This window comes from Lethenteron reissneri, chromosome 49 (assembly GCF_015708825.2).
Source record: "Lethenteron reissneri isolate LAM-NWPU_2019-01 chromosome 49, ASM1570882v1, whole genome shotgun sequence".
NCBI lineage: Eukaryota > Metazoa > Chordata > Hyperoartia > Petromyzontiformes > Petromyzontidae > Lethenteron > Lethenteron reissneri.
In genome coordinates, this window is record NC_083827.1 from 1,098,993 (window position 1) to 1,123,841 (window position 24,849).

A 24,849-nucleotide genomic window follows, 5' to 3' on the forward strand; every position below is an offset into this window, starting at 1 on the left:
CTGTGTGTGTAGTGTATATTTTCTTCCCTGTTCTGCATGGGTTTCCTCTGGGTTCTCTGGTTTTCCTTCCAGAGCTAAAAGCAAACAAACACAATGTCACTGGTATACTGCAAAATATCCCGATGCTGAAAATGTACCCGAAAATCACTCAATTGTGATCACGCAGCAGCAGCAACATCGCCCCCTACTGCCTTGAGACTCGGTAAAGAGGCTTTCCTGCGTAAATAAAAAATCACGTGGCCGTGTCTTCAAATTCCACTTGGCCGTGAGCTGGGCTGCACAGGCCCTTCACCAGCTAAATCGACCCTTTCACTGACTTCGGGTGACCTCTCGATGACCCCCCCACCCCCACCTGCCGCGGCCGCCCCCCTCTCTCCTGCGCGGAAGCTGCGTGACGGAGGCCACGACGCTGTGGTCGCAGCAGAATACGCTCGACTCGGCCGGAGAGGACATGACTCCTGGCACCGCCGCCACCGTCGCGGCCGCACCGGCCACGCCGATCACGCCGATCACGCCGATCACGCCGATCACGCCGGGCACGCCGGGCACGCCGATCACGCCGGGCACGCCTGGCGAGCGGTTTCGCCCGCGCCTACGCCGCTCCATCCACGTGGACGACTCGCAGTCGTCCTCACTCGACAGCTCCAGCCAGATGCAGAGGTGGTGGTGCCCGACCGCCCGGCGGTGCCCACGGAGGAGCCCCCCCAACCTCCCCCTCCCCCCCACTTCCTCTCTACCCCGTGGCGACGCCACCTGGCACCAGTGTTAATGGTCTCCGCTCGCAACCGATAGGGCTGCGTTCTTCGGTGCCCAGTAAATTGAAATTCACTTGGGCATTTGTGATTTCGCGAAACTCTTTACGATAAGCACCAAGAGAAACGAAAGACCGTGGTGTCGTCGTCGAGGAGCATGACGGAAACTCGCTGGCTGCGGGAGTGGGACAACATTGCTGCAAAATTACCAAATTACAAAAATTCAAAAAAAAGTTAGAGAAAATTAACACCGCCTCTTTGTCGCATCCAAGCACCTTGCACCAGCCACACACCAGCTCCCACGGGCAGCTTCAGCGTTGGCTCCTGTCACACACCTCGCAGCCTCGTCCCCAGCCACTCCATCTCCTCTCTCCCCGCCTGCTCCGAAGACACCTCCTGAGCACCCCGGAAGCACGCGAACCTTTACTTTTATTTTTCCGCTCACCCACCCATCCCGACGTCCTGCCTGCCTGCCCAGAGCTCCTAGCCTGCCCTGCGGTGTCGTGCTCCCTGTCTCGCAGCTGCCGCGTCAAATGTCCTGACCCCATCTGCTGCTGTGCCTTCGTAAACCTTCATTTGCCCTTCCCTTCGTCTTCAGCTGATTTGTTCAAATATTATTTTTTTCCGTCCTGTCTTTTCCGCTTTCACCCAATGGCCGTTTTGAAATGCCTGTTCGTCTCTGGGGCTGTCATGAATGCACACATGCAACTATTATACCGAGTTCCATTCATAGATTATTGTTAACGCATTGTGTATTGTTGTTGTTTAGTTACCACTTGAAGTTAAGCTATCCTGGCAAATACTCAATTGGGATCCCACATAGAAATCATTGTACCCTGCTGGATGACCAATGCCCACATGCAGGCTCGTGCTGAATCCGATGAGCTATAAAGCTCTTTTTCACAGATGTCCAGTAGGGGCACGGGGTAAGAACGTCACGACAACAAACAGTACAGAAGCACGATAGGAGTGCAAAGTATAGGAAAGGTAATAAATCACTTAAAATACCTACAAATAAAACGAAACTATTTTTATCTTACCAAGTAAGGCCCACTTTTTCAGAAGCGACCTGGCCACAAATTATATCTCAACAAAGTGGCTTATCATCATGTGGAAATTTATAGCAGTTTAATCATCTAAACGCAGGGACAGCTGCCACTAAAGGGGGGTCCCCTTTAAATTTTTAAAATTAAATGCAACGAGGCATTAAAGCAATACCAAATAAATGCAAAACATTGTCTGAAGATGAACAGACGAGGAGGCCTGGCGCCAGGGTGGCAACGCAGCCGCTTGGATGGGCACCCGGACAGCACCGCCGGGGCCCTGGCACCGTGCCGCGCCTCACATGGGCCGTGCTTCCCGTGTGCCGCGCGTGCAGCGAGGCCACGCAGGTGACGACGCTGGCGTCGCGCCAGGGAACCGCCGACACCATCGAGGAGGCGTCCGACGAGGAGGACGCGGCGGCGCGCGGCGGCGCGCGGGGACGGCGCGATCCCGGCCGCGGCCGCCGCCGCGACGGAGACGACGAGGAGGACGACGGGGAGGAGGAGGAGGGGCGGCGGCTCCGTCGTCGGGGGGCGGCGGGAGCCACCGGGACGTCCGACTACAGCTGCGCGACCGGCGAGGGAGCGACGAGCGACGACGTGGAGTTCGAGGCGGAGGACGAGAGCCCCGCCGAGTTCCCACGCGGCATCGACGAGGCGCCGCCCACCTACAGCAAGGCCGCCAGCCTGGACTCGCTGCCGGAGGCCGGGGTCGTCGTCCTGCGGAAGTCGCCGGCGCCGAAGGAGGCGGCGGCAGTGGACTTGGGCGACCGCCCCAAGAGCCTGCTGTCGGTGCAGAGCGGGGACGCGCCCGCACTGGCGCTGTCCCACCAGCACACGGCCAGCGAGCTGCTGCTCAACAGGTGCCCCCCTGCAGCGCGAGTGTTGTGATCCCAGGGTACTTTGTTATGCCGCGTGGTTTACGGTTTCATTAAATCTCTAGAGTTGATGATGCTTCTCACACTGATGATGTACAGGCAGTCCCCGGGTTACGGAAGGGTTAGGTTCCTGAGAACGATCAGCAACCCGAATTCTCGTAAACTTTTTCCCCCCAAAATCAACGATAAAATCCCAGCGCCGGAAATAGTTGTGCCTCGCCTACGCAATTACTCATTCGTTTCCTCTCACCGTATCACTGTACATATGCTCTGCACTCCTCTGATCGCTGTTGCCTGAGACCATGAGCAATCGAAGTGTAATTCTAAGAATATAAAATAAACAATTGCATCATGCTACAAAAGGAAAATAATTACGTAACGCTACAAAAAATTCCATTTACCTTCTGCCTCGCTCCGTGGTATTCATCCGCAACCTCGCCACGCTGCACTATTTGCGCTCACAGAACTAATGCAAACATTTGCGCATACAGTATTGAATTATTTTTTACATGATTTATGGGAGCATATCCGTAATGTTAGATTTCTGTAAGTCGGGTCTTTCGTAACCCGGGGACTGCCTGTATCTGGTGCTAATGGTGTCTCTCGTTAATATTTCTAGTTTCGATGTTTATAGTTGGATGATCTCTCGTGTGGATGCTGTCTCTAATCCATAATGAAGGTTTTTTTTTGGGTAAGGTCGCGTCAATATGAATGTGTCATTAAACCCACCACCACCAGACAGCCAATCGGGTTTGTCACGGTGAACGAAACGTACTAATTTGTTACTAGCTCCACACACCGGTGTGTTGGAGAGTAAACCCTCAACATTTACCATTTGAATACCGTGACGTTTCGTTGGTGATTACGTCGACGACGTTCCCACCCTGAGTGCGATGTCTCGTCGTGCGGGTGACGACGTTCCCACCCTGAGTGCGATGTCTCGTCGTGCGGGTGACGACGTTCCCACCCTGAGTGCGATGTCTCGTTGTGCGGGTGACGACGTTCCCACCCTGAGTGCGATGTCTCGTCGTGCGGGTGACGACGTTCCCGCGCTGCGTGCGATGTCTCGTCGTGCGCAGGCTCTTTGAGGACGACGACCTCGACAACTCGGACCGCTTCTACGCGGAGCAGACGCGGCTGCTCAAGCTCTTCTTCGCGCTCTACAACACCGTGGTGGCGCGCTCTGAGATGATGTGCTACTTCATCATCATCCTCAACCACATGATCTCGGCCTCCAGCATCACGCTGGTGCTGCCCATCCTCATCTTCCTGTGGGCCATGCTGTCCGTGCCGCGGCCCAGCAAGCGTTTCTGGATGACGGCTATTGTGTACACCGAGGTGCGTGCCCGCGTGCAGGAAGACGCGGCACAAACAATACGAACCAAAGCGATTTCACAACCCGTGAGAGTCTGGTTCAGTGTCAGCCGACTGCCCGGAGTCTAACCTAGAACCTGGGTCAAGCTGGCTCAGCACTCTTCTAACAATGCCATTGTTCCTAAACTAAACTATAAACAAAACAATTTTATTTACAAGGTCAGGCCCACTGAGCTATTAGCTCTTTATCAGAAGCCACCTGGCCACAAATGATAGCACAACGAAGTGGCTTATCACACGTGGTAATTTTTAGGAGCAGCCAAATCTAAATACACTTTGATTCTAAATGTAGAGGGAAAAACTGGAAGACCCAGAGAAATAGCCACACGACCACCAAATATACAACAGGCGTCAGGGTCGGGATCGAACCCATGTCTTCCTGCATACCAGGCGAGGGAGATCACATCTCGCCGCCACGGCGCCCGCTGCTGTGTGCGGTATGGGAACGCGGTGGCCGGCCGTGTCCGCGTGTGTGCAGGTGACGGTCGTCATCAAATACTTCTTCCAATTCGGCTTCTTCCCCTGGAACACGATGGTGAGGCTTGCCCTGAGCCTGGACAAGCCCTTTGACCCGGCGACCATCATCGGCGTGGAGAAGAAGGAGGGATACGTTTACTACGACCTCGTGCAGCTGCTCGTGCTCTTCTTCCACCGCTCCATCCTCAAGGTGCGTATGTGCGCGTACGTACGTCTGTGCGTACGTGACTGCACGCGTTGCGGGGAGCTGCGGTGGAGCGGTCAGCGCACCGCACCGCGAACCCGGCGGCCCGAGTTCGATTCCCGCTCACGGCTAACATCGGTGACGAAATATCTGAATTGGTCCTGGGCCTCGCCTAGGTCAAGTCGGCCTTAAATGAGCACCTGGTAGGGTGCGTGAACATCAGCACTTGGGAGACGTAGGCGGCCGGACATGGTGCTGGCCTCACCGTCCTTTAATCGGTGCTCGCTAACGGAGCTTGCCGGTACGTGCGTACGTACGCGTGTGTGCGCGCGTGCGCCGCTCGATGACGGCGCTCAGTGCTACGGCCTTTGGGACGACGCCGAGGAGGAGCGAGCGACCCCGGGCGACGAGGCGAGCGCCGGCGGCGGGGACGGCTCCCCGGCGGCGCCCGGCAGCCGCAAGCCGTCGTGTCAAGAGGCGGCGCGCCCGCTCGGCGAGCGGCCCCGCAGGGCCAGCGCGGAGCCCGCCCCCTCCGTCTCCGTCGCGGGGCCGCCCCCTCCGGGCCCGCCGGCCGTCGCGGGGCCGCCCGCCGTTCCGTCCGGCCCTCTGCTGGCCGTGCCGAGCGGCCCGGGGCCGGGCGGCGCCGGCTGCCACTCGGACGGCCCCCGGCGCAAGAGTTCGGGGATCTCTCAGCTGTCGGGCCACAGCTCGCGGCCAGGTGAGCCTCCAACGCGGGCCGACGGCGCCGCCTCGTTCGCCGTCCGACGCGGACCGACCGCCGCGGGCGCGCCTCTTTGACCCCGTCGCAACCGATAGTCTCAGCCCGGCCACCAAGGGCCGCCGCGGAGAGTTTGCGATTACGTGGGTCGCCCTTAGCGCGGCTCCTTCCGGCGCCGAGAGCTCGGACGCGTTCTGTTTGGTTGCCGCGCGTCTGGCACCTGTCAGAGCGGAGCTCGCGAGACGATGCGCCACCATATCCTGCGGCTCGGTGGCAGTCGAAGGGACCTCAGAAGTATTTGTATTGCGGCAACGATGAGTTTACGTCTCATCGTTTTCACGTCGTTGCCAAATAAGGGGGCATTATTATCCGCTTTACGCCGTCGACAAAGTTGTTTATTATTGCTCGTGAGTTGCTCGATGACCAAGTCGTGTTCTCGTGCCGTGCGCTGCTCGTGCATGGCGGAGGGACTACTCTGAGTGGTGTAGTGGTTCTATCCCATGTGACCGTGTATGCCTCTACCACTCGCCTCTCCACCACCTATGAAACTATAAGTACCCATTAAGTATTTATTTTATTGCCTTCTGTAATAATGTGTTTTAAATGTGTGTGTAAATATAAATTGTACTTACTTTCCTCTATTTAGCATTATTCTTCCTACTTAAAATTTTATAATTTGTGATTTATGAAGACTTTACATTATATTTGAGTGTCGGAACGTATCTCCTGTGTTGTAGTTTGTTCTTACGGAAAATAGCTGATCACATAACGTCGAATCAGCTAAAGTCGTGTTTTACAGGAACGTAACCCCCGACTTAAACTGATTCTTACCAGTCAAGTTATTTTCCAGTGCCGTTCTCTAATGTGGGGGCAATGCGCGAGTTGGCTTCTTTGGGTGGCAGATTTGTGCCAGGAAAGGGCGCCACGCGTCGAGGCAAAAATAAAATGACGACGTTATCCCTCGTGACTCTCCACCCAGCTTCGCAATGAGAACGTGAACAAGTCGAGGACATGCGATCGGAGCGCCCCGTTTCCCGTCTCGCGCCCCCCTCCCCCCCCGCCGGCCGGGTCACAGGGAGCAGCCGGAAGGGCAGCAGCCGGAAGGGCAGCAGAATGCCGACCCCGCCGGCCCCGCGCACCCGGAAGGAGCTGCTGATGATGAAGGCGCAGGAGCTGGCGATGCGGTGTCGCAACTTCGTCATTGCCCGGTCTGCAGCAAAGACAACGTCACAGTGTCACCGCCTCGTGCTTCCTTTGCCAACTCTTCCCAACATCCCAAGCGTAGCTCCCTCTCTGGGAAGCAGCCCTGCGGCTCTCCATGGAATAATATTCATTAACAAGTGCAAATGTAAAAGTCGGCGAAGCCACTGATGTGGTGTTTCGGCCACTTGGCTAAAGCACCGGCACGCACTGACGACACCGCTTAATCGCTCGGCGGCTTACGTTCGGTGCGGGAAAGTGTGGGTACTCTCCTCTTCCAAGACATTTGGCCAACATGGAAGAGTAGGCCAAATACCCTCTATGGGTAGAGGGGCACTTCTGAGCTCCATCGAGTGGAGGCGCTTTTGCCAGCGGTGGCACGAGCAAGTCAGTCTCAGGGCTGCACCTATTACTACACTCACCTGAGCATGCAAATCCTGGGGTGGAGTTGTCTGGCTTCTGTCACTGGATCCACGAGCGGTGCCGGCCTGGTGCAGCACAGGGGAACGCTGTCGTTTTCGGTAGGGAGGCCGCGAGTCTTCGAGTCATTGCTCAACTCAGGATACCCACGTTGAATCGTGCACGTGATCGTCGATTACTTCCCATTTCGTAGAGGTGCATTCAAACGTGATGTCCACTACGGAGTCCGTGAATCCACTCGCTCACGTCACTTACTCACGTGAGTGACGTGAGTGAGTGACGTGAGCGAGTGAGCAAGTGACGTCAGTGAGTGAGTGACCGTCCGTGCGGCCGCCCCCGTCTCACCGCTGTGCTGTGTGTGCGTGCTGCACCCAGGGTGCTGCAGGTGTACCGCCCCATCCGCCAGTTCTTCTACGACCTCATCCACCCGGACTTCAGCCCCGTGACGGATGTCTACGCCCTCATGTTCATGGCCGACGTCGTCGACTTCATCATCATCGTCTTCGGATACTGGGCGTTCGGGGTCCGCATCCCACTCCTCTGCGCACCGCGACACTTGCTGGCGCGGAGTTCGCGTGATGAACCGGGACCAGCGTGGCGCGTGTTGGGGGGGTGGGGGTGGGTGTTTCGTGTTAAACCGTGAATGTAAACCCCTCTCCGCTCGTGAATAGTGGCAACAAAAGTAATAACATCAACTTGTAACCTGGCATAGCGCACAGTATTCGCTCTTCGTTCTCGTAGAGCGAGCGACTCGGAGGTGAGAGGAGCGACAGGTCGGAGGGAAGGGCGGCCTCGTGGGGAGCCACAGTTCTGCTGTACCGCCTCGTCTCCCACGGGGAAAGGAGTTTTGCAACATTTGTGGCGATCCGCCAACTCTCGCGTCCGTTCGTGCTGGGCTGCAGGCGTGCGCCACCCTTAACCCGGCTAATGATGGCGGACAGCTCTTTGTCAATTAACGGCTGAGGGTTGTTTGACCATACTTCACCTCAACTGGTCAGTGCTGGGCTGTTGAAGAAAGTGCCCAAGATCGATTCAGATATTTCTCACCACCGATGTTAGCCGTGGCCGGGAATCGAACTCGGGTTGCCAGGGTTCGTAGCACGCAGTGCCCTAACTCCTGCACCGCCACTAAACCCCTCAGTCCTCTCAGAGTAAGCCAACTCGAGACCGTGGTGTGCTCTCTGTGGATTGTGGGACTACAAGAGGTCCAGAAATAATCCCGGGTTAGGCCGGGGATGCGTTCCTTGAAGGTGCAGTGACGAATATCGAAACTACGTCAATCAAATAACATTTTACTTGAGAGTGAAGCAAATACAATGGAGGGAACGATGGAACTGCGTCTACCAGTCATCCTGGTCAGTCAGCCCATGGCACCTGCTGGGTCTGTCCCCGTGACCTCCTGTCAGCGAGCCTTCGACACTTTAACGTGGCCCCAAAGTGCACTTGGCCTGGCCCAGGCGCCGTGGTGACATCACCGCCACTTAGCGACGAATGGCGGCTGTCGGTATCGGTATTGGCGAGTGAGTATCGGCGGTCTGACTTCCATCCCCAGAAACACTCGGCGGCTGCGGACATCGCGTCCTCGCTGTCCGAGGACCAAGTGCCCCAGGCCTTCCTCGTCATGCTGCTGCTGCAGTTCAGCACCATGGTGGTGGACCGCGCGCTCTACCTGCGCAAGACCGTGCTCGGCAAGGTCATCTTCCAGGTCGTGCTCGTGTTCGGCATCCACTTCTGGATGTTCTACATCCTGCCCGGTGTCACCGAAAGGTGCGGCAGCGGCGGCGGCTCCCAGTGCCTCGCACCACTACTACCACCACCGCTACCACCACTACCACCACCACTACCACCACCGCTATCACCACCACTACCACCACCACTACCACCACCACCACTATATCACCACCACTACCACCACCACTACCACCACCACTACCACCACTACCACCACCACTACCACCACTACCACCACCACTACCACCACTGCTACCACCACTACCACCACCGCTACCACCACCACTACCACCACCACTACCACCACTACCACCACCGCTATCACCACCACTACCACCACCACTACCACCACCACTACCACCACTACCACCACCGCTACCACCACTACCACCACCACCACTACCACCACTACCACCACCGCTTCCACCACCACTACCACCACCACTACCACCACTAGCACCACCACTACCACCACCACTACCACCACCACTACCACCACTACCACCACCACTACCACCACTGCTACCACTACTACCACCACCGCTACCACCACCACTACCACCACCACTACCACCACTACCACCACCGCTATCACCACCACTACCACCACTACCACCACCACTACCACCACTACCACCACCGCTACCACCACTACCACCACCACCACTACCACCACCACCACTACCACCACTACCACCACCGCTTCCACCACCACTACCACCACCACTACCAACAACAACAACAACCGCCATTCGCCACTAAGTGGCGGTGACGTCACCACGACGCTTGTGCCAGGCCATGTGCACCTTGAGGCCACGTGAAGTGTCGAACGCCCGCTGGCAGGTTGTTGTGAGCATCGCTCCCCGCTCTCCATTGTTGTTGGAGGGCGACTGCCTCCAACTGCCCAGTAGCGTCCTTCACGAGCCTCCTCCACAGAGGCCGATCTTGACACCGCTGGTACCAGTCATCGGCAAGTACACTCAGCTCCACATCCTCCTGTACCACATCGCTCCATCTCTTCTCTAGCCCGTGCCGTGCCCGTTTAGCCCCCTCGATCCAGCCAAACAAAAGCTGTTTAGGCATGTGGTGGCTGGGCATGCGGGCTACATGGCCCAGCCAGTGCAGCCTTGCCTGCCGGAGGAGCTCACCGATGGGACTTTGTCCAAATCTTTCAAGGATTTGTGAGCTCCTCACACAATCCAGCTTGGTTAAACCCAGGATGGATCGTAGGCAGGCCAGCCTAAATGTTTATAACCGGCGAAGATGTTCCATTAGGGTGATCCACGTTTCGGAAGTGTAGAGAAGGGAGGGAATGACTGTGGCTGAGAAGGCCTGAAGCTTCGTGCGGAGCGACAGACTAGGTAGCTTCCACACAGCGTTACGCAACTGATGAAAAGATAATGCCACTCGACTGTTTCGGAGTGAGACTTCTGCTGTTAAACCAGAGCCGGTCATGAGTACACTGCCCAGGTATGGGAAACTCTCCACTCTCTCCACAACTGCCCTATCACCAATTGGGAGTTGTGGGAGTGGAGTGTCCGATGGTACAAAATACCCAGGCAGGTGCTTAGTTTTGGTGGAGCTGATGGTAAGTCCCCACCTCTTAGTGGCAAGCTCCAGGTTCAGCAGCAGCACCTCTAACTCCTCCTCTGAGTGAGCAGCAATTACCAGATCATCGGCATACATAACATGTTTGAGCAATAGGAAGCCATCCCTTGACCGCACCCAGGCATCGATCAGCCTCCCATTGTATCTGTACCAGATGTAAATTCCTCCACTACAGCTATTGAAGGCTTCACGAACTACGTGGTTGAAATAGATGTTAAATAATGTGGGAGCCAGGGGACATCCCTGTCGGACTCCAAGGTGAACATGGAATGGCTCCGACTCCTGGCCACGTAGTTTTACCGGGGCCCGCTCACCATAATGAAGGTCTTTAATGATCGTGAGCAGAGGGTCAGGGACTCCGAAGCACCAATAACAACCCAGAGCCCAGGCCTACTGATGGTATCATAGGCCTTGACCAGGTCAATAAAGCAGAGATGTAGGTCTTGTTGGAATTCCCTACACCTCTGCTGTACCAGATGGACAGAAAATATGGCATCTGTGCAGGACCGCCCTTACCTGAAACCGCATTGTGGCTCCGCAAGCCTCTCGTCAGCGTGCCTAGCAAGCCGATGTTGAATAATCCTTGCCAGGACCTTTCCCGGCACACTGAGGAGTGAGATGCCCCTGTGCGGTTCCCCTTCTTAAAGAGGGGGACCATCAGGGCATCCTTCCAATCCTGCGGAACCCGTCCAGTGGTCCAGACTGTTATGATGTCATGTAGGGCAGTCTGTGCGCAAACGCCGCCCTCTCTCAGCATTTTGCTTGGGAGATCATCTCTACCCGGTGCCTTTCCTAGTCTCAGGCTCTGGATCACATTCAGTACTTCCTCTACAGATGGCACCTCAGCCAGCCACTCACAGGGGGTGACTTCTTATTTCAATAATTGAGGCACAGCAGCCTCGGCAGGGTCATCCCCACTTTGTCCCACGTTGTTTTCCGGGCTGAGGGATTTCCCCTCCCCCAGGACCTCACAGAAATGCTCAGCAAATCTGCAAACTTGTTCCTGGGGGTCGGAGATTGGATCACCATTTTTTCCCCTAATGATGGTAATAGGTGTGGTGCTGCAGGTTACTTTTTTGATGGAATTAAAGAGCGATTTGTGATCGCGGGCGATTGAGGCAGACTATCTCCTCAGCAACACGTGACCACCACCCATCCTTGCAGCACTTCACGGCTCTCCGAACCTCTGAGCGAAGGCTGTGGTAAGCCTCCTCATTCTCCAACGTGGGATGCTGTAGCCGATGAGAGGGGGCCTGTCGCTTTTTCCCAGCTTGAACACCTCCTCTGTCAGCCAGTGTTTCTAGGGAGGTCTGGACCGTGTACCCAAAGCAGCCATTGCAGCTGCATGAGCCACAGTCCTAAACCTCGCCCATTTCCCCTCGACATCAGGAGGAGGGGGGGACGATGCCAACCCCAGCGATGATTACATTTTCGCTTGCAACTTTCATCAGCTAGTTGAGACCATACCACTAAGGGTTTGAATGGGGTCCTGGGTGTACATCCACCACCGGAGTGGAAGAATGGCAGGTGCATCTTACAGATGACAAGTCGATGGTCAGTGGGCAGATCAGCTCCACGGTAGGTCCTGGTGTCAAGGACATGGGCCCGCATCTGCTGTTCTTTCATTATGTAGTCCAGCAGATGTTCTTGCTTGGACCCGGCATGCATCCATGATGTTGGCTGCTGTGGTGGTTACAAACGCAATGAGGGGAAAGTCCAATTTAAATTGGCCCTCCCCCCACGGCACTGCCCACCACAGCGTTGCCGCCCGGCACCACGAGGAGGTAGGGGGTTGGTTTTTCCGGACTACTACCAACACGACTACCGCCACCACCACCACTACCACCACCACTACCTCCACCACTACCTCCACCACTACCTCCACCGCTAACCAACCACTACAACCTCCACCGCTACCACCACCACTACCTCCACCGCTACCACCACCACTACCTCCACCACTACCTCTACCACTACTACCACCACTACGACCTCCACCACTACCACCACTACCTCCACCACTACCACTACCTCCACCACTACCACCACCACTTTCTCCACCACTACCACCACTACCACTACCTCCACCACCTTCACCACTACCTCCACCACTACCACCACTATCTCCACCACCTCCACCACTACCTCCACCACTGCCTCCACTACCATCACCACCTCCTCCTCCACAACCACCACCACTTCTTCCACCACCACCACCAATATTACCCATCATGTGCCAGGCCAGGTGCACGCTGATGCCACGTGAAGTGTGAAAGGCTCGCTGGCAGACCAAGGTGCCATGGATTGACTGAGATGATTGGTGGACACACCACCGGTGCCCCCTACTGTGCCAAGTTGGAACCCCCACCACCACTTCCACCACCACCACAACAACCAAAACCTCGATCCTCAATGGGGTCGCTACCCCTGAGGTTAAAACAAATTAAAGGGGAATGCCTCCGACTACTGGAAGTGGGACAGCTACGCGGCGTAAACGCCTTGCCTTGAGCGGTGGATTATTACGCAACCCGAGGCTCTTCGTGTCCTGGAAAGACTTCGAGGATGACCAGGACAGCCGCCTCGAGTCGCAGAAGATCCTGGCAAAAGCAGCACACAAGTGGCGACCTTAAGCCCTGTGATCCCGAGTCCATCCCTCCTCCTGCAACCCCGGGACTCGCGCTACACAACGGACGTGTTCGTGAACTCTACACAGCGGCCACAACAGTGTGGAGTTCGTTTGAATGCCTTTCACTCATGGACAACAGCCCCACATCCTTGAGCCGTATCCTCATGTCTACCCCAGCCCCAGCCCCTACCCCCACACGAGGATCGGCAAACATTGAAATGATTGCGACGCAACGACTCAGGCTCTCCGAGCATCATCAGCAACTCTTCATCAGCAACTCTTCATCAGCAACTCTTCACCAGTAATTCTTCATCAGCTAGTTCATAGTTCACAAATGTGCAGTTGGCCAACTCTTCGAGTATGTTGCCGTTCCTTACGGCAGCTGTTTCCTGAACCCGTTACCCCCCCCCTGCACATTGTTGCTGTGTCAGGGCAGTCGCTAATCACCAAGGTGGGCGGCGAGTGCTGTGCGTGTTGTGTCTGTGGCTGGCGCGCTGCGCTTCGGACCCTGCGGCCTGAGTTCAAGTCACACTTACGGCTAATGCGAGCAACGAATATCACAACCGGTTCTGGGTCACCCCTATGTCGATTCAGCCTTAAATGGGTACCTGGTGCGGGCTGTAAACATTAGCATAGCGGAGGCATAGACAGCCGGGCGTGGTGCTGGCAACCCCCCCCCCCCCCCCATGTCAGCCTTAATCAGTGCTCGCTCACAGCACTTGCCTCTACAGTCTGTGTAGGCAACACGGGGGATCTTTGTCTTTGTGCACCCCTGTCAACAGATTAGATTAGTTGTTATTTCAACCTGTGACATCTGTACATAACAGCACCCCTCAACCTTGAACCTCTTTCACAAGATAACTCTTAACCCGATACAACAATTGTCAACCTTTAAACATTGCACAACAGCCTTTAAATTAGCGCTCCACAATACTCAAAACCCTGAACGCAATTGCCCTTGGCTCGCATATTAACTCTGTGTGCAGGTTCTCTAGGCAGCGTAACATCCTTGCGTAACAATTTTCAAGTACGGGCCCAACTCCGGGCCTTGTTCACTTTTGTACAACTCTGTGGGTTTTTCTGTGTAGAAATGGACAGACATAGTGGTTAGCACACCACGTGACAAATCCAGCAACCGGAGTTCAATTCATCCTGACCACGGCGAACAACAGAGGCAATTATCTGGACTGGTCCTGGGCCTCCTCTAGATCAACTCAGTCTTAAAACAAGTACCTGGTGCCATATATTAAAAAATAATCTGCACTGGGGAGACAAAGGTTGGAGAGTGCGGTGTTGGCCCAAACACACCCTCGCGTTCCATGCCAGTCTTATACAACAATAATAGCAGTGATTTCAGCTTGTAAGAGTTAGCACGTAATCCGCTCCCTCTCGGAGAGAGAGCGACTCGGAGGCACGAGGAGGAACCAAATGCCCCTCTCCCCCCCCCCCCCCCGAAGCTGTGCAGTCCTCTACGTATGAATGCGTTATCGACCAATTCATGGGTGTTCACACGTGGGAGGAAACCGGAGCACCCAAATAAAACCCAGGCGAGCGAGTTGGCAACACTGTATCCCATGCAGACAGAACAGGTGGAGTTCACGTTTTAGCCGTACCACATTCTCGCGACGAGAAGGGGAGTTTCACGACATCTGTGCGTGATCCACCAACCCTTGCTGCTGCCACGTGCAGTGTGGCCACTGGTACCCGGCTACAGTAGGTCTTGGCTAATAGCGCATGTCCCGACGGTCCATACGGCAAAATGGGGGGGGGGATCTTTGCTTTTGTCTTTGTGTTTTGTTTGCGCATCTGGCATGCAGGAAGTTCAACCTGAACACAGTGGCCCAGCTGTGGTACTTTGTGAAGTGCGTGTACTTCGGGCTGTCCGCCTACCAGATCCGCTGCGGCTACCCGACCCGCATCCTGGGCAACTTCCTCACCAAGAAATACAACTACATGAACCTCTTTCTGTTCCAGGGGTGAGCGCTTCAATCACTGCCTCCCAGCGCCCAGCTACCCTCCACGTCCCTTGACCACCCCGAGGAAGTCTGGCCCTAGGCCAAACTCTTTGTACTAAATTTGAGAACTCGACTCGGTTCGACGTAGCATCCAACAACCTCATGCCTTTTCACCGGGATGCTGCCGTGGCGTGATGGTCAGCGCGCCGGCAATGTGGAGGTCACCGGTTTGGTCTCCTGACGTGGGAGTTGAAACATCGGAGCAAGTTTCTTAAATCCACCGCCCCCCCCTCCCCCCACCACTGTCTCTGTCTACCCAGCAGTGTGAGTAGGTTCCCCAGGTTCCATGTGGTGGTGTAATCATAATCAGTATTTATACTGCAGAAGGAATCCGAGGAGCTGTAAAGCTCTTTTTCGCAGATGTCAAGTAGGAGCGGGGAAGAACTTTAGGAACTTCCACCTCTTACAAAATGCCTGAGCAGCGTGTAAGAGTAGACCAAATAACTTCTTGAGTGGCTCTCTAGAGCTCCCTCTGGTGGAGTTCCTTCAGCCAGCCATGGCTTGAGCAAGGAATTGCAGGGGTCCACCTCTATATTTTTTCTGTTACCTAACTGTTCACCGGTCTCCTTAATCCTCATCGACACAATAAGCCCTCAACCCTGAGCCTGGCGTTGAATGGCAGCACTTGACCCTACTAACACAAGCCGTCTAGCCACCAGTCGAGCGCGGCGACCCCGTGAGGCCACGACCCCGTGAGGCCACGACCCCGTAAGGCCACGGCCCCGTAAGGCCACGACCCCGTGAGGCCACGACCCCGTGAGGCCACGACCCCGTGAGGCCACGACCCCGTGAGGCCACGACCCCGTGAGGCCACGACCCCGTGAGGCCACGACCCCGTGAGGCCACGACCCCGTGAGGCCACGACCCCGTGAGGCCACGACCCCGTGAGGCCACGTCCCAGTGAGACCATGGCCTAGGTAAACGTTTTGTTCGTTGGTACGGCCTGCAGTGGGGGCAGGGCTTGGATATTTTTGGAACCAAAGAACCTCCTTGCAGGTGATAGCCACATTTATTGCTTAAATAATTTTACCACCCCGGTGCAAATGTCTTATCACTAAACCCCAAAGCAATAACAACATCATCCCCCCCATACTTTATAATACTTATGGCCTTTCTGGATTAGGAAACAATCTAACAGATGCTGGAGGGAAGTGGGGAGCATCAACGTTGGCTCCCCGGTGTATGTACGTACGTTGAACTTCTTTCACACCGTACGTAGCCAAGCCTGCTAATCGGAGGTACGGGGAAATGACAATAAACTAAACATAAAAAGTAGTTTGTAAGAAATTAGTTTTCAATCTAGACGTAAAAATCCTCAATCAGCTCGTACGCCGCGCCGTTCGGCACGATGTCACGTGCGGTTTTTCTCCACGCGCCGGGAGCTTCTTCATTCCGGTTGTTGGAGAGGCTCCTGGGCGCGTAGAAGCGAAATGTCGGACATCGTTCTGAACGACGCGCCGCCCGATCCCACAACGCGCGTCGGAGAGCCGCACAGCGCGATGGCGGCAACCCACGGAGGAAGCGTCGACGCGCTCCCCCGCCCGCTCCCTCGTGCGTACGTGAGCAGGTTCCGTCTGGTACCCTTCCTGATCGAGCTGCGCGCTATCATGGACTGGGTGTGGACGGACACCACGCTCAGCCTCTCCAGCTGGATCTGCATCGAGGACATCTATGCCAACACCTTCATTCTCAAGTGCTGGCGCGAGTCCGAGAAGGTGGGGCGCAGCGCACCGTGGCCGTGCAGGGGTCGTGCGGAATGGGCTCGCTTGGCCCCGCCAGCGGCTAGTCGTGACGTGGCCAAGGGTCGCCGATTACATCGGCCGGTCCACCGTTCGCGGTACAGGGTCGGGGGGAGGGGCCACCCCTCGCTCTTCCATTGTTGGACGTTACTTTCGTTGATTAAAATATGTATTTCCTCAACATTGTATAACATTGTAAATATTGCAGTACTGATGCAACTCTTTTGGTGGCAGATGAAACATAATGCAGAATGGAAAATGGACTTTTAGACTGGGAAAGTCTGATCTTTGTTACGATAGGGTATAGCGAGCCCCGTGCTGATGTCAGGGGATTGAGCCACACGCGATCGCAGCGGCCCCTCCGGTCCACGGCCTCGCCCCGGTCGCCAATGACTGCCCAAAATATCCGTCCCAGTCACAAGTCGTTGTTTGGCCCTCGTTGGCATATTGCGGTTATATATCCTTAGTTCGGAGTGGCCACGTGGCAGACACTCCTTGCGGGGTTGACAAAGAAAGTTCCACCACTTAATGTGGATCAGGTGCCCGCTGAAGGCACTCGAGCAAGTTCTATGGCATCGTGTTGCAGGGGCTGTCATCAGGCATGATGTGATGTCACACTGCTATCTGTGAGAGTTCCGCACATACTGTGCGTATGTTGAACTTCTTTCGCACTGGGGGGAAGGACAACAGACTAAGTACAAAACACGGAATTTACTCTTCTATCTGACATTTGTGTGAAACAAAACAATTCAAAATTATAGTAATTAAAGGAACGTGAACCGATCAAAATGTTTCGTGCGCGCTCGGATGTGGCCATTGGTGCGAGCCCTGCCGTGCACGCTCCGCTCTGCTCTTTACCCCCCGGGCTCGCAGAGGTACCCCCAGCCGCGCGGGCAAAAGAAGAAGAAGATGGTGAAGTACGGCATGGGCGGCATGATGGTCTTCCTGCTCATCTGCATCGTGTGGTTCCCGCTGCTCTTCATGTCGCTCGTCAAGTCGGTGGCCGGGGTCGTGAACCCGCCCATCGACGTCTCCGTGTCGCTCTCTCTCGGCGGATACGAGGTGGAGTTGGGTGCGGGGGAGGGGGCGGTGGCCGCCTGACGGCATGGGGGGGGGGGTGGTTTGCGTTCGCGACGCCGTCAATGTCAAGGTTTAAGATGCAGCCCTGTTAATTCTCGCATGTATGTGGGTGTGTATGTTGAACTTCTTTCACGCACCGTATTTCGCAAACCGCGCTAATCCGAGTTGCGGGGCAAGGACAACAAACTAAACACGAAAATCAGTTTTACAGAAATTAGTTTTAAATCTCTGTGATGATTTAAAAGTGCACAGCTCCCAGTGGCTCACTCGCGCCACGCTGGCAGAAGGCCCTCCCACTCTCGAGGGAGCTCCGGAAGGCCGTATTTTGTCCGATCATTTTTCACATTGGCCGGACGTCTCAAAAGCGATGGGAACACACCCACACTTTACCCCACCGCACGCGACCTGCAGATGCACTCACTGTGGTGGACCCAGTAGCACTGCTCGGTGGACAGAGGTGGGTGGGGGGGGGGTTCAGAAATCCGCAACGTTTCAATGGCCCCGCCGGCAGGTAGAACCTGCGACCTCTTGGAACGCCGCTGTGGCGGTAACTGCGATAACCAGCGACATGAGAGGCTTTTTGTTTACTGTACACCGCACCTCCGATTAGTGAGATTGGTGCGAAAGCAGTTCAACATACACACATAAAAACGGTATGTTATACTTAGTTTGCTGGATATACGTTTGAACGTAACATCACTTTGCATTATGATGATTATTTGTATTGTAGGATCATCGGGACACACAATGTGATTCGTAATGCCTGTCGCTGAAACTACCATGTTAAAGGGTCATCTTTCCCCTTTATAAGTTTTTGAATAAATGTAAAATGTGCCCCCTGCTTCCCACACTTCCCGTGTCTCTGTCTGCATCTCACAGTCGCTGTATCTCACAGCCGCTGTACATGATGAGTGCCCACATCTCTCTCTGCGTCGCTCTGTGTCTCTCTCACAGCCGCTGTACATGATGAGTGCCCAGCAGCAGTCCCTGGTTCGCTTCTCCGAGACGGAATACAAGAAACTCACCAACACATTCGGAAACCAAGCGGTAGGGCACACCCAGCCTCTCCCTGCGGGCCTCATCGTGCAGGCCCCGTCTAGGATTCAAACCCAGATTATCAGAGGTGCTGCTTTAATGGCTTTCACGTGGCCATTGTGCCCATAAGTTTGCCAGCTGCCCCTCGAGGATGTCGTCCAAGTGTCTCCCTCTAGAAACGAGCAACCAGGCAGCACTCGCCTCCCGGTTTGGTCCCGATCCAGTGGCGGAAATTCCACATTCCCTCGTGGGGATCGGTCCATCCATGGCATGACCACTGCTGTGAGCCAATGGCGTGGCCGACCTCGAGTGCATTTTGCCGCTCGTTGCAGAGGTTCGCGGTTGAGCCCCGAGGCCTCCCTGGTTAATACTGCGGCCTCCCTGGTTAATACTGCGGCCTGTGTGTTCACCATCACACTCGCGCCGTCTGCTGCACAGCGTACGTTAATGATCCCGTGACATTATATAGCCTGTGTTGGTCAAAATTTTATCAATACTTGTAAATTACTAAATCGGGAATCCACGCAGAAACACATCGTCCCCTGCTAGCAGGCTAATGCGCACTTGCCGGCCAGTGCCGCCTTCACTTTGTGCTACGTAGGGACAGCTGCCGCTGGGGGTCCTCTGTGGCACGGCGCCTTGAGATCTACTGCACAGGAGGTGCGTTATTAATATGAAACCGATGACGATGGTGATGTCTATCCATAAATTCATACTCTATAAAGCCCCCGAAGGGACGATGGGCCGGGCGGATGTGAACCTGCGTCCCGAGCGTGAGGTGAGCGCTCTAACTGCGGCGTGGTTTACCCGGCGCAGTCGGCGATGCAGTTCATCACCGTCTACTCGGCAGAGGACATCACGACGGCGCGACTGGCCGGGAACTCGACGGCCGTGTGGGGGATCAGCCCCCCCAGCCGCAACAAACTCATCCAGGAACTGCTTAGCAACGCGTCCGGCATCACCTTGCGCTTCTACTGGAAAATACAGCGGTGGGCACTCCACACGCCGCGCCATCATCGCGCGCCCCTCACTCCGCACGTCACTGCCTCAGGCCCTGCCGTGCCACGCCAAGCCACACTTGACCGTGCCAAGGCACCCCGTGCCCATCACACCGCATGCGCTCTAACGCACCTCCGAATAGCACCTCGAAATAGCGCGGTTGGTTACGTTTGGTGCGAAAGAAGTTAAACATACGTACGTAATATGCTTCGCTGCACGTCGCTGTATCATTGCACTCTTCCCGGCCATACCACACCGAACCATGACATGCCAAATCATGCCATACCCGTGGCACCATACCTTAGCATGCTATACTACACCGTGGCTCACCGACCACACTCGACCGTACCACGCCTCGCCTCACCATGCCAAGCCGAGCGGCAAACGGCATTTTAATCGACGAACTGAAGCGTGCGCCCGTGATACGGTTGGATGTCCGTGTCCCCGCATCTCGCCCGTGTCCCCATTTGTCCGCAGTGACCCGAAGATGGGGGGGAAGTCGGAGGTGTCGCGCGAGAAGCACACCATTGAGATGAACGCCACTCACCCGGCACGCGCACAGATCGCTGCCATGCTGCAGGACAGCAACACGCACAGCGCTGTGTATGGCCTGCACCCTGCACCATTCATTCTGCACCCGGAACTACTCACTGGTTCATGTTCTGCAGATGTAGATGCCATTGGTTCTTCATCTTCATGTTCTGCAGATGTAGATGCCACTGGTTCTCATCTTCATGTTCTGCAGATGTAGATGCCACTGGTTCTTCATATTCATGTTCTGCAGATGTAGATGCCACTGATTCTTCATGTTCTGTAGATGTAGATGCCACTGGTTCTTCACGTTCTGTAGATATAGATGCCACTGGTTCTTCACGTTCTGTAGATATAGATGGCACTGGTTCTTCACGTTCTGTAGATGTAGATGCCACTGGTTCTGAGACATGATGGGGGTTGATAATGTTTGTGAAAATCAGAGAGAACGTCGTAGTGAACCGCACAGCAACAACACAACAACAGACAATTGTGGTGGCCCAGGCAGGAATGTTGGGAATTCTGGGTAATGACACCGAACAACCACCGCCATCGTTTGCGCGGCTGTTGAACTTACGACTCTCGGTCCGAACTGGCAATCGGACATACGGACAGGTTTGTTCCTATCTCTGAAAGTTTGTAAGTCGAATGTTCGTAAGTAGAGGAGTTCATGTACTTTCCTCCCTCTACTGCACATCAACCTCCTTTCACACTACGCTCCCGCTCCACCTCAGCATCACCACCATCATTCTACCATTCCATCGTCTATCCTCCCTTCCCACCTCCTCTCGACCCCTATAATCGCTACTGGATACCTGCAGTTCAGTGTGCTCCGAGTCTCCGTGTGTTCACGAGGGAATATAAGACTCACTACTTCATAATTGCTTCCCTTTGAGTGTATTTTTGGCATTCGGTATTTTACATTATTTTTAATCTTTAAATTTGTTTGTACAATCTTTTTATACCCCCTTGAGTGGCATTGATATTACATTTCAAATAAAACCTCACCTGAGATATAAATGCCCTGATGGTGGCATTGTCTTTGTGCTGGTCCCTTTTTGGCATTCTCTGGTCTAACACTTTGAGACAAGGCTCTAAAGAAAGCTGTCTCTGGTGGGGACCAATCAGTTTCAAAGACAATGCATCTTATACTACCAGAGCGTGTTTTTGTTTGCATGTTCACAAGTATCTGTGGTTAATGCAGACAGGATTTCTTGCAAAAGGTTTCTGTTTGGTGTGTTAACATTTTAACACAACTGTTTTATTGCCTTAAAGACCTTAACCCTTTAAGCTTTAAACCGATATTTCTTAAAAGGTAAATAAACAAACATGTATCAGCAATAATGTTTGCCTAAGTGAATCACAAACAGTCAAGTATAAGTGTGTGTGTGCCAGTGCATTGGACACGTGGTTCACACTCAGCGCTACGCTGTGCTACAAACCCGGCAGCCCGAGTTCCATTCTCGCTCACGGCCAACATCGGTGACGATTATTTGAATAGGTCCTGGACCTCAAATGAGCACCTTGTGTGGTGTATAATCATCCCCACTGGGGATACAAAGGTGGTCAGGCGTGGTGTTGGGCACCCACCCCCTCGTGTGCCGTGCTGGCATTCATAGATACTCGCTAACAGCACTTGCCCTAACAGTCTGTTAAAGGCTATGTGGGGAATCTTTGTCTTTGTTTGCTTCGTGTGTGTGCAGGCTGATCAAGAACCTTTTCCCTCCGTACCTGAAAGCGCCCGGTGGCCCGGACTCAACACCCGTGCGACAGATGCTGCCAGGTGACTCCCACGAGCCCTCGTGCCCAGGCCTCACACCTGGACCCCCCACTACCTGTCCTGCATCTCTCATGAAGGACTGTCGCATGGCAGCCTTCGGCAATTTGTCATTTAAAAAAAACTGGCCATCAAAACCACCCTGCTTGCACCACGGTTTGTATGCACCAGGGAAATATTTGTGACTTCATCATCCAATACGATCAGAAGCCTTGCTGCCAAGCCAACCAAAAAAATGTATAGCAGCCAAATACTCTAAATACACGTTTCTAAATGTGGAGGAAAAAAAACGGAGGACTCAGGGAGAACATATAAACTCCAAATATACAGCAGCAGGCATCAGTCTGGGGAGGAACCCACGACCTCCTGCATACCAGGCGAGGTAGTTAACATCTAGCCACCGTGATGATGATAAGAGAGAGACGCAGACTCCAAATATACAGCAGCAGGCATCAGTCTGGGGAGAACCCACAACCTCCTGCATACCAGGCGAGGTAGTTAACATCTTGCCACCGTGGCGCCTCTGCGATGAGACAATCATCCAATCATAGCCGCAGGCACTTGGCTCGGTGGAATTAAGCAACAAGTCGTGTTTTCCTAAGTTAAGTGAAAGCCACGAGGCCGAGAAACCTCCCCGCTCTCGCTGGAGCCGTTGTCATACATCCCACGGCGTTCCGCCACCCCCATCCCTCCACCCCGCCCAGAGGGCGAGCGCAGCTACTCCGACGTGGAGCTGGTGCTGAGGCAGGGCGGCCCGGCGGGCGGCAGCCACGCCGAGTGGTGGAGCCTGCGGCAGCTGCGCAGCGACTGCCCCGGCAGGCGCTGCGACGACATCCGCATCATCGTGTTCAGCGACCGCGTCAGCCCTCCCAGCCTGGGCTTCCTGGCGGGCTACGGGTACGAAGGAGGCGCCGGCGTCTGCTCCTCGGCACCGCTTGCGCCGCGCGCCGGCGCTGCTCGCGGGGCGAGCTGTTGATGGCGGGAGGCCACTATCTGTTGAAGTCCCACAGTGGGACGGAGGGCTCTGGTTTGACCCCTTCACCGGCGTTTGTGACTCGCAAGCCTTGCTACTTGCGGGTCACGGCCGCTGTACACAGGCACCAACAGACCGGGCTCTGATTAGACAAAATTAAATGATCTCAATAACTTTCTTTATGTTTGTCTAAGCAGGATATAGCATTTCCCTCTGAGAAAAAGTGAGAAAAGCTTGAATAAAAATGTAATTGAGGCAGAGAAGTCACGTGATGCATGATATGGGTGCTTAGTTGCTGGGCTTCCGGCACGGAACGGAGCTCACAAGTATGGAGTCGGAGTGTCTGCTACTGTCTGTCACCGTCTGGGATCACTGGGCTTAACCTAAGTGCAAAGTCCTCTTAATCGTTGAGGCTGCTGCCTGATAACAGAAAATATACAGTGGGCGAATGTTACAGGAAATGCTTTTCTTAAGAAGCAAATGAAGTAGTAAAGATTCCATCTCATGAATCTATTCACCTCTGAGAGATGACCGTACCACGCCTATGTCATCACATACACGGCTCAGCCTCTCACCTGACCCCTTACCTCAACCTTTGTTTCCCCCCCTCCGCTGCTCCCCCCCCCCCCCCCCCCGTATATGTTTCACGACTCCTCACCCCTTCCGGCGACGACGGCTCACCCAACCCCCCGTATATGTTTCACGACTCCTCACCCCTTCCGGCGACGACGGCTCACCCAACCCCCCGTATATGTTTCACGACTCCTCACCCCTTCCGGCGACGACGGCTCACCCAAACCCCCCGTATATGTTTCACGACTCCTCCACCCCTTCCGGCGACGACGGCTCACCCAACCCCCGTATATGTTTCACGACTCCTCACCCCTTCCGGCGACGACGGCTCACCCAACCCCCCGTATATGTTTCACGACTCCTCACCCCTTCCGGCGACGTACGGCTCACCCAACCCCACCGTATATGTTTCACGACTCCTCACCCCTTCCGGCGACGACGGCTCACCCAACCCCCTCGTATCTGTTTCACGACCCCTCACCCCTTCCGGCGACGCTACGGCTCACCCAACCCCCCGTATATGTTTCACGACTCCTCACCCCTTCCGGCGACGACGGCTCACCCAACCCCCCGTATATGTTTCACGACCTCCTCACCCCTTCCGGCGACGACGGCTCACCCAACCCCCCGTATATGTTTCACGACTCCTCCACCCCTTCCGGCGACGACGGCTCACCCAACCCCCCGTATATGTTTCACGACTCCTCACCCCTTCCGGCGACGACGGCTCACCCAACCCCCCGTATATGTTTCACGACTCCTCACCCCTTCCGGCGACGACGGCTCACCCAACCCCCCGTATATGTTTCACGACTCCTCACCCCTTCCGGCGACGACGGCTCACCCAACCCCCCGTATATGTTTCACGACTCCTCACCCCTTCCGGCGACGACGGCTCACCCAACCCCCCGTATATGTTTCACGACTCCTCACCCCTTCCGGCGACGACGGCTCACCCAACCCCCCGTATATGTTTCACGACTCCTCACCCCTTCCGGCGACGACGGCTCACCCAACCCCCCGTATATGTTTCACGACTCCTCACCCCTTCCGGCGACGACGGCTCACCCAACCCCCCGTATATGTTTCACGACTCCTCACCCCTTCCGGCGACGA

The 24,849-nt window shown here is 55.2% G+C and overlaps 1 protein-coding gene across 1 annotated transcript in view; it reads left to right on the forward strand.

The window, feature by feature from the left end:
* The window catches only part of LOC133354855 (piezo-type mechanosensitive ion channel component 2-like), a 238,104-nt gene that overhangs the window by 204,711 nt on the left and 8,544 nt on the right, over positions 1-24,849 (forward strand). The window contains exons 40-55 of the mRNA XM_061572007.1: positions 388-660; positions 2,131-2,658; positions 3,753-4,011; positions 4,526-4,714; positions 5,066-5,426; positions 6,502-6,634; positions 7,422-7,569; positions 8,599-8,813; positions 14,829-14,987; positions 16,594-16,741; positions 17,639-17,827; positions 18,800-18,892; positions 19,697-19,869; positions 20,357-20,482; positions 22,114-22,193; positions 22,892-23,084. Of these exons, the coding sequence (XP_061427991.1) occupies positions 388-660; positions 2,131-2,658; positions 3,753-4,011; positions 4,526-4,714; positions 5,066-5,426; positions 6,502-6,634; positions 7,422-7,569; positions 8,599-8,813; positions 14,829-14,987; positions 16,594-16,741; positions 17,639-17,827; positions 18,800-18,892; positions 19,697-19,869; positions 20,357-20,482; positions 22,114-22,193; positions 22,892-23,084 (3,267 nt within the window). The remainder of the gene's footprint in view (positions 1-387; positions 661-2,130; positions 2,659-3,752; positions 4,012-4,525; positions 4,715-5,065; positions 5,427-6,501; positions 6,635-7,421; positions 7,570-8,598; positions 8,814-14,828; positions 14,988-16,593; positions 16,742-17,638; positions 17,828-18,799; positions 18,893-19,696; positions 19,870-20,356; positions 20,483-22,113; positions 22,194-22,891; positions 23,085-24,849) is intronic.